Genomic DNA, 12,434 nt, shown 5'->3' on the forward strand with positions numbered 1-12,434 from the left:
TTAATAGCCTTTCACAGAACTGTGATTATTTTTTCTTGGACATTACAACACAATATGAGAAGTAGTAGTTTTATTAAAAGTTAGCTGTAATACAAAATTTGAAATCTTACTAATAAACTTTTTAAACTAACTGGTTATGGTAAAATGTATTGGTCTACTTTACACTTTGAATAATCGGTATTTATGCATGATTCTGTAACATCATGCAGTGGTCATGGGGAATACTGATCCAGTGATTTACGCATGTACAACTAAATGTAGACATGTTTCATTATACAGTATTTCTTCAATCATATTTGGCAGGTACTACCATTGATCGCATTAGAAGAATCTAACATTTATCTCATTAGAAGCATCTAAGTATTTTTAAAATTAACATATAATGTATTATTTGCTTCAGAGGTACAGGTCTGTAGTCCATCAGTCTTACACAGCTCACAGCACTCACCAGAGCACATGCCCTCCCCAGTGTCCCTCATCAGACACCCCAGTCCTCCCAACCCCCTCCCCTCCAGCAACCCTCAGTTTGTTTCCTGAGATTAGGAGTCTCTTAGGGTTTGTCTCCCTCTCTGGTTTCATCTTGTTTCATTTTCCCCTCCCTTCCTCTGTGATCCTCTGTCTTGTTTCTCAAATTCCTCGTATCAGTGAGATCATATGATAATTGTCTTTCTCTGACCGATTATTTAGCGTAGCATAATACCCTCTAGTTCCATCCCCGTCGTTATAAGCATCTAAATATTTGGGTGCTGCCAAACTCACAGGGGCAGACAAAAGTCAAAATTTCAATTTTGTTCAGAGTGCAAATTTTATCATTAGAAGCAAATGCAGTGCTGACAGTTTTGTTTTTTCTCTTGGGAGTCACAGCTTCATTTATTTTCCAGAAAATGCCTGCCAAATACCGTTAAGTTTTCTGTCAGTCTTTTTTCTTTCTTTCTGAAGTAAAAATGGTGTTCTTCATCAAAATCGACTAGTTCTGGGCACCTGAATAGCTCAGTTGGGTAAGCATCGGACTTGATTTCACCTCAGGTCATGATCTCGGGGTCATGGGACTGAGCCCCGCGCAGGGCCTGGCACTCAGCGAGGAGTCTGAGATTCTCTCTCTCCCTCCCTTTGCCCCCTTGACTTGTGCACACTCTTTCTCTAAAATAAGTAAATCTTAAAAAAAAAAAAAATTGAGTAGTTCAGCTTGCAAATCAAGGCAATCAAATTTTTAAGTAGGCTCCATGCCCAACATGGGGCCTGAACTCACAACCCTGAGATTAAGTCACATGCTTTACCAACTGAGCCAGCCACACACCCCATGACATGCCCTATTAATCTTTAAATGTCTCAAAATATCTTTATATAATGGGTGTTCAAATTGCTTACTGAATTCAATTAATTTTATTTTGGTAAATTTGACACTGCATCACATAATTTAAAAATCCTCTAACGGATTAAGCTGATAAAGGTCAGATTTTATTTTATGCATGATGGGTGCTAGCACTCCACTTTTCTTGATACTAATTTTCTTATTCTAACAGCTCTGAAAATAATGAGAGTCATTTTCCACCATATATTGCTTTATCAGTTAGAAATGAATTGAGAACAAGGTATCATTAGCCTAGCAGTAATTTATATCAATACTTAATTGAAAGAACCATTTAAAATTTTTTAAAAAGAGGCAAATCATATGAAAGTTTTTGCCATGAGGGCCAAAGGAGAAAAAAATTAGAGTAGCATTTTTGCAGTGTGAAAAGATTAGTCAGTCAAATGTGGGTATAAAATCTGGCATCAGCATTTACTACCTACGTGACCTCAGGAGAGTTTAATTTCTATGCTCTGACGTTCTCACTGATAAACCTGTAGGAGTTAACGTGGCCCTCTATCCCGTGTACCTGCTAACAATCCCAGTCAGCTCCCTACTCCTACCCCTTAGAAATATGCTTCTAATTACACTACTGTGTGCCTGTTAAAAGCTACTCTGGGCGCACCTGGGTGGCTCAGGGGGTTGCGGCCTCTGCCTTCCGCTCTCAGGTCATGATCCCAGGGTCCTGGGATCAAGCCCTGCACCAGGCTCTCTGCTCAGCAGGGAGCCTGTTTCCTCTTCTCTCTCTGCCTGCCTCTCTGCCTACTTATGATCTCTGTCTGACAAATAAATAAATCAAATCTTTTAAGAAAAAAATAGCTACTCTATTTAATTCACTCAGAATTATTCAGAATTTTCATCCCCCCCATCTCCTACAGAAGGAACTATCCTATTTCTCCTAAGTTCGAGCAGTCTGCATCTTGGCCATCTTAAGTAAGTGTGGCATTAAAATACACTGACGTCTTTCATAATTCCAGGAAAGTCACTGTTCAGAGAAGAATGGCCTATGATAAGACAGGACAAGTATGAAAGTCTAAAAAACGTAGCTGAATAAATCAATTACAGATCTATGCAGAAATGCCATGCTGCTTGTTTATTCTGGTACATCACCAAGTACTAAGACAGAGAATAAGCTAGCAAATCATTAGGAGAATTAACAAAAATCTCACCAATTGCTTTCTTCAATGCTTCAAAGGTGATTTCTTCAGTGTTATTTACCTAGAGAAAGGTGATTTTAAGAGTTAAGAAAAGTCGATATAAATAAATAATACCTTCAACTAGTTACAAGTCATCTAAGAACGCCTACAAATTGTTTTTCTTCTTTGTGCTGGCTAGATCTGTGACTATCCTCCAGAGTATCAAATAATCTCCACTTCCTCCTTGGCTGAACCAGTGGCCTACTGCAGGGATTAATGTGGGCCTGGCAGAATCAGCCACCCCTGAATTACAGAACTGGATCTCCTCTCATGGGATATGCAACAAGGTCTGAGTCCCACTGGCTGAACTAGGCTTCCCTAAGTGAAGAGTGCTTTGAGATATTCAAGGCAGAGAAAATATGTAAATATAGTTCAGCTATGTAATACATGAAAACTAAGTACTCTATACCCTCTGTAATTTTGGTGCCAGGTACAGTTTACAAATAAACAATAAACTGAAAACTTTAATGGTTTAAAAGCAAGAATCACTACTTCTTTAGGAAGTGTTCAGTGAGTACAGTTAACATCTTAATCACATTCTGGGTCTTCTAAGGTAAACTTCCTACACTTCCTTTCCAGAAACACCCTTTAATAAAAAGTTTCCCTCCTTCCTTGCTTTGAGATACATAAAAGGTATGAAATCAACAGCTTTATGATAAAAAAAATCAGTAATAGTTTTTATGGCACCAGCACATTTTCAGGGGGAATAATTTACATAGTTTAACTAAAGCATCTCTGAATAGAAGTTAAGAAATGATACCTGAGTACTTGCCTGGGCCTCTGGTCATCCCTAATTTTAGCTCATGAGCTTCTTTTGCTATGTCTAAGGCAGCAAGACTAACGAAAGCAAGACTTCGTGCTTTGCACCTTAGCTTCTCTGTAATACAAAGGCTTTAGCTGGAAATGAAGCAGCAAGAGTTCCACTACCTCAGTTTTTCTACTGAGGGTTCATATTTCTAGTTGAAGTCAGATTAAACTTGGGAATCTTCAGTTGCTTTGTTCTAGATATTTGGAGCAGACATACAGGATTAGGCTCTGGCTCATTAATTATTTGTACCTAGCAGTAGTCTAATACCTCAATGAAAAAAACCCACTGATTAGGGGTTTTAGACTTTTGAGAAACAACTACAGTACAGCAAAAAGAACACAGAAGAACTATGAGGCCAGCCTTCTTTTTACACATCATTAATTATTACCTATTCAATCCCAGGTAAGTGAAAAATTAAAATTCTCTATTCCAAGAAGTCTTCTCTATTCGTTTGTGTTTTCCATAATTTGGAGGACCATGATGCAGTCACTGTCCCTCTCCTTTCTTGCTTTTAACATTCTTTCTCAGACTCCCTTTCAGTCACTTCTTAGTCCCGCCCACCCCGCTCTGGCACAGGCTGCTGCTCTCCGGCCGCTTTCCTTATCTCCAGCCTGGCTCCTGCAGGTCCTCCTTACGCAAGCTGTATGCTGTTACAAGGAGCTATTAGCTGGTCTCTCTGCCTCTGGCCTCTTTTCGCCAGTTTAGCCTGGCCACACTTCCAAGATTCCTTTCACGAAAGCATTGTCCCAGTAATGACACTGCCCAAATTTCAGTGTTTCCTTACTTCCTACCAAATTACACACAAAGCCCTCAGGCAGGTGATAAAACCTTCTATAATTTGGCTTCAATCTTGTTTCCCACTCTTTCCTTTTGTCAATCCTATTTAAAAAGGAAAAAAAGACCAACTGCTTTATATTAGTGTTCAATGATTTGTATTTTTCATAGAGTGCAGTTGTTAAATATAAGACATCTACTTTATTTGGTGCTCAACCAAACTACAGTCTGTTTGCCTCTCTAGAACACCACTTGTGTGTTCTGGAGAAATGATGCAAAGGTGCCAGCCTCGAGGAATTTCAACAATGACTTTTGCCCTTATTCATGATCTACAACTCTAACCTAGACTATACAACACCATTGAGCCTACATAAGATCTGTTTGCCCTTTTCCAATCAGGCTAGTTGTTATGTTGCTTCCACTGATATCTTACTAATTTTATAGAACCCAGGAGAGCAGCTTCTAACTAATACTACACTAGACTTGTTTTGTTAGCACACACGCAAGCTTCTTTACTCATATTCGGGAAAAGGCAGGAGTGTATAAATAAATGACAATTTATTTATAATAAATGACAATTTACTGTCCTAGAGTAATGACAATTCTTTTTAGCCAACCAGTAACTTAATTTTGTACAAGGAAAAATTCAATATGCATTCAAAATGTAGTATGTATAGCCTCCCATCCATTCCCCAAAATAATTAAGCACTATTACCTTTGAGAAAGAAGAAATGAGTGGTGATTTCAATAGACTATAGTAAAAATCCGAGTCATAATTAGGGAAAACAGAAGTTTGCTATGATCTTATCTAAACATTCTGACTTCTAAAAAAGAATTTTATAAGCACTAAAAGCAGATATTGGATATATCTGAGGACTAATCAGCATTATGCATTTAAAATTCCACATAATTTTGATCAAATACAAGAGTACTGTGTTTTTTTAAATGAGCAATTCTCTTATTTGATTTATTATAAGCAATAAATCTTACTCAGAGTAAGATTACTTATATATCATTAATAAAATTACTCATAGTTTGATATTTTGTTAAACCATTAACTGGTGAACACTTAACTGATATGACTTTCTCCTCTCCATGCTACGAAATTAATTAGTTCTGAAGGTAATGTTGTTTTGTCTTCTGTATGCAAAATCAGATTACATAATGGTAAATGAGTTTGAAACTCCAATGTGCTCAAGTAAATCTTATAATAAACTATACTCAACTTCTCAAATGCTCAAATATGTGCAACATATTTGACTTAGGGCTTACAGCAAAGAGAAAACAGGGTCTTTAATAAGTTAAATATTAATGGACTTTTTTTAAAATTTAACTTTACTTTTTCAGTGTTTCAAGATTCATTGTTTAGGCACCACACCCAGTACTCCATGCAATATTCATGGACTTTTAATTGCAAAATGTATGTTTAAGAATCTTCTTCCTGTAGTAAGTCTTCATACAAATGTTTTCTTCAGTTCATTTTGCCAAAATAGACTAATTTGTTTGCAATAGCTTGAAGTGCTATATATATACATATATATTTTAAATAAAAATAGTAAACAAAAGGAGAATGGAATACCACTCAATAAAATTCATTGCACTCTCGATAAACTGTAAAAACTAAAGCTTTAGATTAACCCCCCAAAAGTAACAGCAGGAAATTCATAATCATTAAAATACAGAGCTAGTACAATACTCTCCTGAAGAGTAAAACATATATAAATTAAAATGGCTTTCAAGAGGTGCATTTAAGGAAGATGATTTTTCTTGAGCTTAAACTGGCAAGAAACTACACCCGCCATATTTCAAAATGAACACTAACTGCCTCTTAACTGCTCTTGACACCACGCTGATAATTTCTTAATAAAACTGACAGGTTCTACTTACTGGGGAGTGGAACAGCCTAAAGCATATAAGCTAGTCCGTCGGAACCTTGCCACCAAAAAGTTGTAATTCCTGAAGACTGACAGGGATTGGGGAGGTGGGGGGGCCGTGACACCATAAATTAAGACAAATTTCTTCCCCTTTTCTTAGATGGATAATCTCTTAAATTATTTATACTATACCATGAGAAAGAACGAAAAACCTAGGAAGGCAAACAATAGATAAACTTCAAGGAGGAGGCAGACGTGACATCCCAGTACTTCCACATTTCCACTAGCCTATCAAAAAATTCTCTGGTGATTTGTGCAGAGTAACTCCTAGACAATACTGGCTGTTTTCCTCTTTCTAAAACTCAGGTACACTTTTGTGCTCTATTAAACAGGAGGAGAGCATCAAATCTCTGACATTTCAGATAAGTCACAGTCCTTAAAGAGTAGTAGGGCACTGATACACTGCAGCCTCTATTAAATCCATTATAGCTACTATCAAACAATAAAAAATACACCCTCCCAGATAAGGCTCTGAAAACTTCCATGGAGTATTTGCCTTCATGTGAGATTATATAGTTCTCTTTATTCTCATAATCCGTTTATAAATCTTCAAAAATAAATAGGATTTGGAGAGCCACCCAGTTTAATAACAGGCCTTATATAACACTTCTTACTGATTTTAAAAAAGTCTGTTTCAGTTCCTTTTATTACACTAAATTACAATATAAAATCTAATGACCTCAATACATAATGTTAAGTTTATGTATCTTTACTGAGAGCTGACATGAGTTTAGTAAAATAAATAAAAAATAAGCTCAAGGCTAAATCAGATTAATGGCTACTAATAGCACTGTTGATCTGAGGGATGATTTACAGTTACATTTGTTTCTGGTTTGAAAGTACGGAGGGGCAAAAAGTTCTTTTAAATTGATGTCTATCTCAAGAAAGTACCCCGCCATACACTTCCAGCAACTTACCACATCATCAGAAGGAATGCTGTTGGGTAAAATATCCACCTGAATGGATACGGTGTCCACGATACTTTTTCTTCTAGAAAGTCGATCTTCATCTAAAATCAAAATCGTTTTTCCCCGTTACTTGCTAGTTAGAAATGGTATGTCATTTAAAACCTCCACTTATTTCAGATTTCAAAAGGTCTTAGAAAATAAAGTTTTCTTTTTTGCTCTTTTTAAATATATAAAGCATTGTGTTCTCAGGCTTTTAAATTTCATCAAGCAGATTAAAAAATTAGAACTGATGGGGTGAACTAAGGTTGACAGTTTTATTTTCCAAAAAGGGAAATACTACCACTTCCCTAACAGTTTAAGAAAAAATAAAACAAAAGTCAACAGCAAAAGGAGGAATTACATAATCTAAAATGAATCGATCTATTTTTACTAACACTCACTATATTGCCCTTGTATCTCTCATTTCTCCCCTGAACAGTGAAAGCTGTGCACTAATTATGGATCTAGCGCAGGAACCCATGTCTGCAAGAGTTTACCACGCACCACATTTGCGGACTGAAAGAATCTGTTGCTTCAGTCAACAGCTCCTTCTCTACCCTTTCCAGCCATTCAACTCCACTGGCTCAGCTTTTGCTTAAGTCAACCACCAGTCCGGAAAACCTTGCTCTTCAATTAAATGCTCTAGCTAATCTACTTTCTCCCCACTTCTGTAAACATGCTTGGTCTGAACCAAATGCTCTACATATGTCTCTACCTACTCTTCTTAATCCCTGCAGTTACAGTCCTGCACTTAACCACTCTTCCCAAAAGAGTGTGTGTCTTCCCACCCAGTAAAGTTCAACAGCTATTCCTAGGCCCACTTTATGCTTAACCATTTTGTGGAAATTTGAATTTTTTTTTTATTATAATTTCCTCCCACACATTTTTTTTTTTTATTTTGATTTTCTCCTTCCACAGTCAACAAATCTATTAAGTCATTAGACACCATGTTAGGTGGTAGGGACAAACTGCTGAATGTAGTCCATACTAGGTTATAGTGTAAGAGACAAGACCCAAAATAAACAAATAGTTACACAAGCAATGAAGGACTTGGAGAAACACAGGGTGCTAGAAAAACACCTCAATAGCTATGATTTCATCTGAAAAAAAGGAAGCAAAACCTTATGTATCACAATACAGAGAGTCAGAGATGTATTCAACCACAGTTGAACGTGACAAGTACACTTTCTCTTCTGAGCTCCAGTCCAGTATTTCCAATTTCTTATTAGTCAATTCTACTCAACATGTTCTAAACCCAACTTTAACATCTCTAATAAACCATCTTTATGTCACATTGCCCTATTTTCAAGAGGGCCATCATTAAAATTCTGCATCTTTTTTGCCTGAATTCTTAGGATAGCTTCCTACCTGATCTATTTGCTCTCTCCCTTTTATTTTGCTAATAGTGTTATTTTGGAAGTAAATCATTTTCAGTCTTAATTATAATTCAAAACAAATATGGCCCACACACTGATACAGAGAGCCTCCCAAGCTTTTACAATTGGGTTTAGAACACATCAGAGAAAATTGGAAGAGGCTGCTCACACTGACTGCCCAGTCCCCAAAGAGCTACTAGAAGGGCTAAGGATATCAATATGCGGATACATCTGGAATGTTCCCTACAGCAGCTGGAAAGCTCAGCTCTAGAATCTATGACTGATAGCACAGTCACTTCACAATCTGGCAACACCCCATCTTTCTAATCCTATTTTATACAAACTGTGATTTTCTTCTACGGCAGGAGTCAGAATGAAGAACTACAAGAAGGCCCCACAAATGGAGAAACTGGTTTCTTACTGACCACTCTTTTACTCCCAGTAGCCATCCATGGTGGTAATTAATGCTGGTGATCAAATATGGTTGTTCACCCTCTTTCAAGGCAGAGAGGCCTGCAGTTGCAGCTTCTCTGTGGTTTAGAAGGACTACGTAACTAGTTCTGGCCAATAAAGTACAAGCAGTATTCAGAGAGCAGCTGCTCCGTTAGCCTGGACGATGGAATATCTGGAATATCATGTGTGGAATCTCCATCATTCCAGATACAGATGCTATGAAGCTATGCACAGTTAATTTGAGTAACAATTTACTGCTTTAAACCACTAAGCAACAATGATTGTTTGTTATCACAACTTAACTTAGCCAGGGTTAAATCCTGACACTACTAATATTTTGGGCCAGATAATTCTTGTGGGGTGTGTGTGTGTGTGTGTGTTGGTGGTGGTGGTGGGGGGGGTTCTGTGTATTACAGAATGTTTAGCTTCTACCCACTAGAAGCCAGTAGGGCTACCCCACCTCTCCTTGCCCCACAGTGGTGATAACTAAAAACGTCTTCAGGACTGATAAATGGTTGCTGGCATGGGCAAAATCACCCTCAGATGGGAATCACTGACCCAATCCATCCCGACAGCAGCAATACTATAATGCTATAATACTACCTATATGCCATCATCATTATTTTTTTTTTGCCACCATCCTATCTTAAGTTTCTTAAAACACTAACCACATCACTCCACCAACCTACCTACTTTTTGATGAATTAAAAAGCCATTCTGGGGTCTCTGATCAGATCTTACCAACAGCAATTTCAACCACTCCCTAATTTATCTAATGTTCAAGTAAAATGTGCTACTCTCCCATCTCTGAGCACGCGTTTGGCCTCTTGCCTTCCATGCTCTTCTAGAAACAGAAACCCCTACTGGGAACAGTTTATTACTTGCCCTTCCTTACATCCACCCACTATATAAATTCTCACAACTTTTAAGGCCTAAATGAGTATTTTAACACTTCCTTAAAATTTTAAATATTACTTTATATATTATTTCCACTTATCCCTCTTTCTTCCAGACACAAAAACTTACTATCAGTTATGATTGATCTTCCCCTATCACCCTTCCATTAATATCACCCTTCAAATATTTCCTGGGCCTTGTACTAAGACATGTAAATTAATGCCTTATCTTGGCAATCACAGCAGGAATTCAATGATAAACTCTCTGCTTTGCACCTCCCACACAGGATTCACTTGGATTCTGCTATAAGGCTTGAGGTATGGATGAATACCTATTCAACTGTGACACATCAATACAGATTGCTCTGCTATGGATTTCAGATTGAAAATACTTCATCTCCTGCTTCTGTCTATGACTATAACCTAGACACTGTATCCTTTGCTTCCTCGTGATCATATGCTTTGATATAAATTACCAAACATAATGACATCAATGGAGCTGCTACAAAGTAGTATATGTTCATCAATGCCGACTTGCTTTTATCTTCTAAGCTGGTCAACTGTCGAGGCCTCATCAGAACTCAAAATGAGGAATAATAGCCTGTTTCTCACACACACAAAAAAAGCCAGCATAAAAGGATTTCTAGGGTAACATACAAAGGCTGATGGGTAGCACAGAAGAGTCAGCTTTAAGTCAAAGATAAAAATAAAAGGGGGAAGAGAGACATGAGGGCAGGAAAGGAATCACTGGGTGGCAAAAATCAATGAGAACATACTCCAGAGGAAGTACATTTAAGAAGATTAAAAATTTTTAAAGGGAAGAAAATAAAGCCTAATGGGAAACTCTAATGTTATATTCTCAGAACTTTATTCTTTTGACCTATACAATCACCTACTTACAGCAGTCAAGCAGAAAAGCCCAGGTACATCTATAATCAGATATCATGGACATTTACTCGAACATAAGGTTTCTAAAATAGAGCTTATGCACTTAATGCCCTTGGTTCCCATGGGCCACCTGTGTCTGTTCCTGACCTGCTTTTCCAAGCCTACTGAATTCAGTCTCCGTGGACTATACCATTCTGCTGTCTAGAGAACTGCCTTGTCACCATCTCAGTGTCTGACTTATACAACCTCTGGGGAGACTGTTGTTTCCCACTCTTAAAATTGGCCGGGGTCATCCCAGACACTGCTTGCTGTGCGCTCACCACTTTCCCATCCCTCCTCCTGCTCTGCGATCTGTGTCTGCTATTCACAATGGTGACTGACCATCATCTCTTCTTACTGTTTCTAACTAGAACCTGGAGTTTGGAAGCAATTCTTAGAGCTACGCTCATTACAACCTCCGAACTCCCCCACAAATCCATCTCTGACTCTCAGCTGCCTACAAGGCACCCTACTTGGTTGCTCGCTGTCAAAGATACCCAGCAAGAGGCTGATCCCCTAAACTAGCCACTTTTTCCTATTCATCTCTGTTTAAAAAAACTCCATCCTTCTATCATCCAAGATCCAAAACAACATACAGACAATTACATCTGTTTGAAATACGTTTTTCTTTCTTCACTTAAACCCTGTCATACCATCCAACTCTACCAAAAAAAAAAAAAAAAAAAAAAAGGAAAAAGGAATAAAAGAAAAAAGCAACTGAAGCAGAAAATATACTCAGCTCTTACCCTCACTGGTGTGCCTTCCACCTAAGCATCCAAGGCAGAAACCAAGACAAATCTTTGGTTTTCTCCTGCTCCCTCATACCAATCAACTGCTTATAAATTCTTTCTTGTAGGTTTTCCTAGAATTATCCACTTCTCTGCATTCTCACTCAGTGCAGGCCCCGGTCCTCTCTCCTGGAGATTACTGAAGAGCATTCTAAATGGTTGCTCCGTCGCCACTTTGCTAAAGCACCACCAGAGTAATACTTGAACAACGCTTAACCTGACTTAAAATCATTCCTTGACTACCCAGCGTTGCAGAACAGTAAAAACTATGCAACTTCATTTACAATTCCCAACCCTACTCCTCTGATTCAGTCCAAGTACACTAATTTCATACTAATTCCCTGAAGAGTCATGTTCTTACCTACATTCATTCTTTCACACATGTCATCACATTTCTGAAAGAAACACCAAACACCTGCTTCAGGCTCCTCCTAGGAATTGTTTCCTTTGGAAGATATCCCTTGCCCACCAAACCTGGACCAAATTCTCTCCTACCTGCTGCCTGGGATCCCCAAACTTCTCTGATCACAGCCTTGAAGGTCTGCTTTAACCATCCAGTTATTTGTCCTATCTAAAATAAACTGTTATGAATTAGCTTCTTTGCTAATTTTGCTGGAATAAAACTAGTAAAACGCCACCACGGGGGAACTGAGAAAATAGTCACTCAAATCATCGGTGCTTTGTGGTCCACATGAGGAACCCAGTTGAGAAAGACTATCAGTTCTGTGAAAGTAGAGACTTCTACTTATTTTGTCCCTTCTTGTTTCTATTTGCACAGAAGCTGGAACTGTAAATACTCATAAACATTTAATTATACAAGTTCACTAGAGTCACTGACACCTTGATTGGTCTAGCTGAGACATTACTCAGTATTACTGTACCCCTTCATGGAGGAATACTTACCACATGCCTAGACCTACACTATTCACTCAAGTTCTAGGTTGATTAGGGATAAATGAAAAATGCTATACCATCTTACATTTATGG

The 12,434-nt window shown here is 38.0% G+C and overlaps 1 protein-coding gene across 3 annotated transcripts in view; it reads right to left on the reverse strand.

Moving 5' to 3' along the window:
• EFR3A (EFR3 homolog A) overlaps positions 1–12,434 on the reverse strand; it is a 110,415-nt gene that overhangs the window by 8,555 nt on the left and 89,426 nt on the right. For all 3 annotated transcript variants that reach the window (XM_082721099.1, XM_082721100.1, XM_082721101.1), the window contains exons 19-20: positions 6,978–7,069; positions 2,518–2,566 (exon numbers count right to left, since the gene is read on the reverse strand). In XM_082721099.1, coding sequence (XP_082577225.1) covers positions 2,518–2,566; positions 6,978–7,069 — 141 coding nt within the window. The remainder of the gene's footprint in view (positions 1–2,517; positions 2,567–6,977; positions 7,070–12,434) is intronic.

Source organism: Mustela nivalis (genome assembly GCF_964662115.1).
Source record: "Mustela nivalis genome assembly, chromosome: 2".
Classification (NCBI taxonomy): Eukaryota; Metazoa; Chordata; class Mammalia; order Carnivora; family Mustelidae; genus Mustela; species Mustela nivalis.